At 33.0% G+C, this 8,166-nt stretch overlaps 2 protein-coding genes across 2 annotated transcripts in view; one reads left to right on the top strand and one right to left on the bottom strand.

The window, feature by feature from the left end:
* The first annotated feature begins 5,239 nt into the window (after positions 1 to 5,239).
* On the top strand, positions 5,240 to 7,381 carry LOC115996829 (probable WRKY transcription factor 40). Its single transcript, XM_031236253.1, has 4 exons — positions 5,240 to 5,521; positions 5,645 to 5,704; positions 5,901 to 6,260; positions 6,518 to 7,381. The coding sequence occupies exons 1-4, from the start codon at positions 5,447 to 5,449 to the stop codon at positions 7,001 to 7,003; spliced, it is 981 nt and encodes a 326-aa protein (XP_031092113.1). The 5' UTR covers positions 5,240 to 5,446; the 3' UTR covers positions 7,004 to 7,381.
* A 548-nt stretch (positions 7,382 to 7,929) lies between these two features.
* LOC115996828 (probable GMP synthase [glutamine-hydrolyzing]) overlaps positions 7,930 to 8,166 on the bottom strand; it is a 5,691-nt gene continuing 5,454 nt past the window's right edge. Inside the window, exon 6 of the mRNA XM_031236252.1 lies at positions 7,930 to 8,067. Coding sequence (XP_031092112.1) covers positions 7,982 to 8,067 — 86 coding nt within the window. The 3' untranslated portion in view covers positions 7,930 to 7,981. The remainder of the gene's footprint in view (positions 8,068 to 8,166) is intronic.

The following is an 8,166-nucleotide window of genomic DNA, read 5'->3' as shown; positions in this document are numbered from 1 at the left end:
GTGTGTGTGTATATATATATATATATATATATATATATATATATATATATATATATATATATATATATATATATATATATATATATATATATATATATGATAGTGTAAATACGCATCAATGTGCCAAATACGTACAAATCAATGGGTCGGATCGTATTTGGATCCTTTTATAGTCTACTTGTTGGTTTAAGTCCTAAGCTCAGTAAGCGACATGAGGTTAGAAAGTTCCGAGCTAAGGTGTGGTAGGTGAAGATGCTAAAAGTCCCCCTAGCATTAAATGTGGTATTAATTGGTTTAACACTAAAAAAATTAAAGTTCATGGAAAGGTAACGAGTTTAAGAACAAAGATTGTTAATGGATGAAATGATTTGGGTACAAAGCTTAATTGTATTGCTAATTGAAATGATTTGGGTTGACTACTCTCAACTCCGACCATTACAATAACTAATTGGGTTGACTCCTAATTTCTAGTTATTGCTCAACAACTACCTATGGATTTGACTTGAGATCTATAATCTCTATTCTAATTATCCCGTGATCAATTCCCCTACTCTCGAGTTATAAACGTAGCAAACGAGTTGAGGCTAGGCCTCAACCTCAGCATGCCTCTCCACGAGTCCATAGCTTTATTTTTCCTTTTCTAACATTTGTTTTAATTCACATCTCCTTATTGTATTTCTTTCCAAGTAACATGTGGGCTTGAGGAGTGACCAATATATGACTAGACAATCTCAACAACACCGTCTAAGAAAAGTATGACAAGTAATGGTGATGACACAACCTTCAAGTTGAGGGTGAGGAAAGAGAATGAATTAGTAGACCCTCGGTCCCTGTCCAATCCTCTAAGCAGCATGTCAAGTCCCCTCTCTGTTATTGATAGTGATGTCTTTGTAACGACGCAGTAGCACCAGCAAAACTCTTGGCTCTTGTCTAGTCCTTTGAGCAAGGTGTCGACCCCCTCCCCTCGCTTATTGATGGTGATCTTATTACAATGACGCAAGAACACTAGTTTGACTCCTAGTCCTCTAAGCAATGTGTCGTTACAACGTGCAATAGCACTAGTCCAACTCCCAACCCTTGTTCATTCTTGTAAGCAACGTGTCGAACCCCCTTCCCTTATTGATGGTGGCCAAGAAAGTTGTAGAGGTTATGGAGGGACCTATTGTGTTGGTTATAAATGAAGTTGTGGAGTTGACCATTGGTACCATGCACAACTAAATACAAATAGGAAGGGACAATAATATTTTTGTAAATAATTATCATATTATATAAAAATATGTCGCAATTTATTTCTATTTATAGCAATAGGTACTACTACCAATAATACGTCATCATGTCAAAAGTAAATAGTAAAAACTTCTTCATAAATAACATTATTCATTTAATTAGATAACGCTTGTTTCTTGATTTTCATAACATAAATAACTCTTTGGAGTTAATAATTTAAGTAATGCTATATTGGTCTTGTAATTTCAAATCTTAATATTCACTTCCATACATGGCAATATTTCATTGATTTTTTTGTTGTATTTGATTAATAGGTATATTTTTTTTTTTTAGAGATAAAGTCAGTCCATTCATAATAGCCCATGAATTAAAAAGAAAAACTATTATTACATATATTAAAAAGTGAACATTAGAATGTACAATTAAGGGAGATAACATTATTTTAATTAATTATGTTGACATTAGATTCATTTAAAAATTTGTTGACGGATTTAATTTGTTTCTCCTTTTTGAAAACAAAGTCAGCCCATTCCTAATGAAACGCGTCTACAAAACTGTTTGTCTCGTCGTGTGAAAAACGTAGAAAAACTATTACGAGGTTTTCAAACACAATCTTTGGTACGGTCAAATGCAAATTTTAAATAAAAAAGAGTTGACATTGCCCCAAGTCAAATACTTAATTTGATTTATTTAAAATTAAGAATGAGAATGAGAAAGTAAACTAGTCTAAGTTGGTCATAACTGACTGATTCAAATCGGGAATGTTAATATGCATTTTTTTTTGTATATTTTTTATTTCTATACATAATATTTGCACCTAAAAAATATTTTTCAATCTAAGCAGCATTGATTTTTTTTTTCTAACTTTTTTGAATGCATTTTTACATACGGCATTATCCCCATTACAAAACTGATTTGAATTTGGCATACGTATGTTGTTTCAATAGAATTTAATTCTTACTCAGGAAAGACTTGACTTATAACTTTTTTATTTTATACATTTGGTCAATAAAGAAGATAGAATTTAAACTCATATCTATTATATCTAAAAAAAATACGTAATATAATTTATTATCAAATTGTATCTTAAATTTACAAATAATTTTACTCTATATTTGATTAATCGATCAAATTCACAGTGAAACTAGCTTATTCCCACATGTTAACACAAATACATGTGTGCATTCACATTCAATTTATGTAAGTTAGAGTCTTATCTTAAAAGAACCGCATTCAATAGATTATTTGAAAATTTTATAATCTCAAAAAGATATTATGCCTAGCTAGTTGTGCTATTATAAATAGAAAAAGACAATGATATTTTTGTACATAAGTATATTTTTTATTTATAAAGACTTTTTATAAATAACATTAATCATTTAAAATTTGAAAAATAAACAACATTAATTAGTGCACTCAATGTTTATAAAATAGACAATTCTTTGTAGTTAATTAATTAAATTGATATTAGATCAATAATAATATTTAATATTTTTTTTACGCATTTAATTTGTTTCTTCTTTTAAAAACCAAGTCAGCAAATACTTATTCCTGAAACACATCTACAATACTACTTGAGAAAACTGCTATCTGGTCGTGTGAAAAACGTAGAAAACCTAAATACCATATAGAGGTTTTCAAACACAATATTTGGTCAAATAAAAAATTTAAATAAAAAGAGATGAAATTGTCCCAAGTCAAATAATTAATTTTCGCTCTTTATCAATTTTCTATTTCTATACATAATATTTGCACCCAATTATTTTTTTTTTCCAATTAGAGCAGCAACGAGTTTTTTTTTAACTCTTTTTTTTTTTAAATACGTTTTGTTTTTTACCTGCAGCATTCGGTATCCCCATTATAAAATTAATCTAAATTTGACATAGGTCGTGTCTATAGAATTTGATTCTTACTTAAGGAAAGTTTGACCCAATTTTTTTAGAAAAATATATGCATTTATAATGAGTAAAGAAAGTATAATTTGAATATAAGTCATAGTCTAAAAAGATATAATTTATCAGCCAATTATACTTTAAATTTACAAGTATTTTTTACTTGGTTCATTAAAACAATTGACAATAAAACTAGCTTTATAGGCACGTGTTAATCCAAGTGCATACGTTCAATTGAAGTTTAAAATTAAATTGTTTTTATATGAATATCATGAATAAAATACACCACATGCACCAATAGTTATTGTGTGGATGGTGTGTGGACCACGGTCCAATATATATTTTTATAACTCATAATGTACATTATTCTATCACATAAATTATCTTATCTCAAAAGTTTCATTATTCTAACACATAAAGTACATTATTATAACACATAATGTACATTATTCTAACACAAAATGTACATTATTCTAATACATAATGTACATTATCTTATCTAAGAAGTTTATTATTCTAACTCATAAAATTCAGCGATGTCAATTTGGATCGTGGTCTACACAATAATTTGCCTACATATATAAAGCAAATCCTATAATTTTGATCCCTTAATAATAAATTAAAGGACATATCATAAATTGATTTGCATGTACCCCCTTCATGAGATCTAAGTATGGGTATTTTTTTAAACAGTGTTGTATCATGTCGGACACAACCCATTTTAAACATGTCTAAAGTAGAGATTTATTTTCTTTAAAAAAACACAAAGAATTAATATAAAGCATTATTGGACACAACCATCATCTGTCGGAGGGCACACGCCCTTGTCCTTTGGAAATGTCCTCACTTTGTGAACATCTATCTCACCAAATTTTATTCTTTTACATTAAAGGGTGTTTTATATTTAGAGAATATTTTTAATATAGATTGTTGCATTTTTAGTTTTAAAAATATGCAGGAAGGGTTGAATTAGGCCCTCAATAATAGTAGCAAGCCAATATTTAACTATGCATTAAGGTGATTATTTTGGTCTCTTATCAGTCATTACTTTTATTTTAAATTCTGAATCAAGCTATAAAAAAATAGAAAAATTTGTTACCATTTGACGTGATAATATATTATTTTTATTTGATTAATAAATAAATATTTTTATGACGAGATGAAGACGTGAAGTAGGCCAATTCACAATAACCGATGAATAAATAGTGTTTTATTGTCACATAGATGATAAATGATTTTAGTGAAAAATTTTAGCCTCTGTAGTTTTATCCTTGCACATGTTCTAGTCACATATGATATCAAACAACAAAAAGTAAACGTGATATGAAAATTTAAAAACACCAAACACGCATGTAAACTTCTAACATAACCTATTACCTAAGATCCTAAGATCGCCACCTTACTTGATGGTTTGGAGAACCTGCTCTTGATGCTACTAGCGCTTTGACGCAGAGAGTATGTCAAATTATAATGATTGATCAAAAAAAAAAAAAAAAGATATCGGCTTATTCCTGTAATTAAGAAACTAAGTTGACTATTCATGTTTATTTTAATAAAAACCCAAACTACAAATAACCTTCCTAACAATGAATTGATTTTAGTTACTTAAATAACATTAAAACACCACACTCAATCTAATTAGTAGGTAAAAACTAAAAGTAAAAAAAAAAAAAACATTATAATTGGGGAGAAGTTAAAAACAAAATCATGTCACTCTTAAGTCCTAGTTAATCACATTTGTAAATGAAATAGGAAAGTTGTAATTAGGTGATAGATGAGATGGATTTGGTCAATATAGAAACACCCAATTGGCAATTGGCATCCAAATCCATCTTAGATTGCTAGCTCAGCTGTCCAATTACTTTTTATGCTTTTTTCTTGCCTCCAAGTTTCCTCCTAAGGCTGCCTTGACTTTGACCGGATCGGAAGAACAACACACCAAAAAAGTCAAAATATGGAGCCGACAAGAAATACAAAAACTTTTCTCCCCCCCCCAATTAATAAATCGTAACCAAGTGGCCCAAAAACGTTTTGCCCCACATTTAAAAATATATATATATATATATTTTCTTGTTTTATGCTATAAATACACTGACATATCCGAGGAGGATCCTAACAATTCCCAGCTTGCATATTCTTATCCGCTTTCTCCTATCTTTCCCCCCTGCCTTCCTTCTTCCTGCAACAGCGCGTCTTCAAGAAATCTAAACTTTTTTTTGTTAGATATAAATCTGAATTAACAAGAACTGAAGCTTATCTAGTTTGGGAATTCTTGAATATCTGAGTAAATTAAAAGAGTTTGTGAAGGTTTTGATCTTTTTGGGGCTATGGAGTTTACTAGTTTGGTTGATACTTCTCTGGGTCTCAATGCTAAGCCTATCAGAGTTGTTAGCGGCAAACCGGTATGTGAAGAGATCAGAGATCTGAAAACCTTCTTCTTCTTCTTCTGTTGTCAGATCAAGATCAGAACAACTTTAATTTGTGAAATACTGAGATTTTTCCTTGTTTTAATTTGTTGTTTTCAGAAACAAGAAGTTGAAAGCAATTTCATTGGATTGAGAATGAACATTGGGAACAAAGATGAGGTGTGTACATCGATTCCTTTAACTTTTCGTAAATTTTAGTTAAGACAGAACACAGATATAGATGAAAATCTGATGTGCTGTTATTTGTTTAAACTTTTAGTTGAGACGACAATCTAGTGTGCTATTATTTGTTTAAACTTTTAGTTGAGACAGAACACATGGTCTGATGTGTTGTTGTTTGTTTGATGGATGGCAGGCGGGGGAGCTAATGGAGGAGTTGAATAGAGTGAGTGCTGAGAATAGGAAGCTGAGTGAAATGCTGACAGTGGTTTGTGGGAATTACAATGCGTTGAGGGAGCAAGTGAGGGAGTACATGAACAAGCAGCAGCAGCAAAGTGGGAGCATTAATGATCACAATAGCAGCCAAGTTATTATGGGATCAAGAAAGAGAAAATCCCCCAGCAATAATAATAATAATAATAATGCCAATTCGGAAAGCAGCTCTAGTGATGAAGATTCTGCCAAGAAACCCAGGAGGGAATTGGAACATCAGCACCACATCAAAGCAAACACCTCCAAGATTTATGTCAAGACCGAAGCCTCAGATACCAGCCTGGTAAGCTACTCCTCAAACTTGTAAATCAGGGTAACTCAGTGACAGTAGATATAAAGAATCTGTCCACTTTAGGCATAATTTCTACACTGTCACTGCTGAGTTTCGAACCACTGTCACTGCTGAGTTTCGAACCTTGTCTCTTCTCTCAAATACTGCCTACTAAATTACTGAGGGGGAAGCGAGTCCGGGCTCCTCAAAGTTTATTTCTTGAATGAACAAGAAATGGTTATTAATATAATTGGGTTTGGGTATTGCAGATTGTGAAGGATGGGTATCAATGGAGGAAATATGGTCAGAAAGTAACGAGAGACAATCCCTGTCCAAGAGCCTATTTCAGGTGCTCTTTTGCTCCTACCTGCCCAGTGAAGAAGAAGGTGCAAAGAAGCGTAGAAGATCAGTCAATCTTGGTGGCAACATATGAAGGAGAGCACAACCATGACCTCCCTTCAAAGCTAGAACAACCCTCCGCCACTGCCACCGCCGCCGCCCGTTCTTTGCCGCCAGCTGCCGCCCTCAACGCCCAACCACGTGACCTATCGCCGCCCAAAACAGCGCCATTAGTGGCCATTGCCAATGGTGCTAAAACCGCGTCTACACCGGCGGGAAGCTCATTGCCGGATTTTCAACAGTTCTTTATTGAACAAATGGCATCTTCCTTAACAAAAGATCCCACCTTCAAAGCAGCCATCGCAGCCGCCATTTCCGGAAAATTCTCCCCACATAACAACAGAGAGAAATGGTAAAATATTTAGGTTGTTTACTTGTTCAGGTCCGTTCATAACACCAAGTCAAGAAAATACCATGAGTTTGTTCACTAAAAATGACCAAAATTTGATATTTTATGTAACATGGTGTTATTAACTCAGTACACGTCTTTAAGTAGTGATTACAGATTCGCGGATTTTTCTCTCTTTCAAAAATAGTAGTTACAATGTTTGTAGTTTGGATAAGTTGAATTTGTAAATACCAATATTCAAAAGGGGGCCCACAATGGCGCTGAACCCGGTCCATGGGCCACTCTAGAGTTCGAAAGTTCAAGAGCTGAATGCTCCTTTTGTATTATTATTGGATGAATTCAAAATTTCAAATGAAATTGAACAACCCTCTCCAATCTTTTTTGACTTTTTTGTGTTTATTGTTTGAATGGGCTCTGAATTTTGCCAATTTTTCAACATCTCCGTCCTGCTGTCACCATCAGATCGAGCAGGCAGATAGATTTGATTCCAAAGTAAGCAGATCCCTATGATATATCTGTTGAGCTACAGCGTTATTGTGATTTACATTCTTCCAAATATTCTGTCAAGTCACAGTGTAAAGGACCCATGGGGGTTGGGGATTCAACTTTTTGGGCAAGATTTTGATTCATCAAATTGCTATGTGCAATAAATAATCTTTAACCATCACAAGTTTGGGAAATTTAATATTTTTGCACCATACTAGAGACAAGGATTCCTTACCAAGAATCTAGAGGAGCATATCTAAACAATGTTTAGACAAAGGGAAAGAAGTTTCCTGTGGTCCTTCCCTGCCCACACTAATAATAGAGTAATGATAGTTGTAAATTATTGACTCATACTTCATCATAATTATCGAAGTTATATTCTAGAACATTTCTACAACTTTGTCTTGTGAAGTAAGAGACATGAATTTCGTGAAAAAAACAAGAACCTAGCTAAAAAGAGAATGTTAGTTTACACTTGTAGACTGTACAGAAAGAAGCCCTACAAAGAGATAGAACAAAGATTTGGAGCCCAGAAGGGTACCTGGATTTTGGTTTGGATGCAGCAGCCAAATTCTGCTTCATAATCTACAAAAGCAATGAACAGAATAGTTTCATAGTTATTTGTACACATTTGCTGCCCTTCAATACAGGAGTACAGGAGAGGGGGGGGGGGGGGGGGGGGGG

This window comes from Ipomoea triloba, chromosome 11 (genome assembly GCF_003576645.1).
Source record: "Ipomoea triloba cultivar NCNSP0323 chromosome 11, ASM357664v1".
NCBI classification, from domain to species: domain Eukaryota; kingdom Viridiplantae; phylum Streptophyta; class Magnoliopsida; order Solanales; family Convolvulaceae; genus Ipomoea; species Ipomoea triloba.
This window is presented reverse-complemented; position numbering and strand designations above follow the sequence as displayed.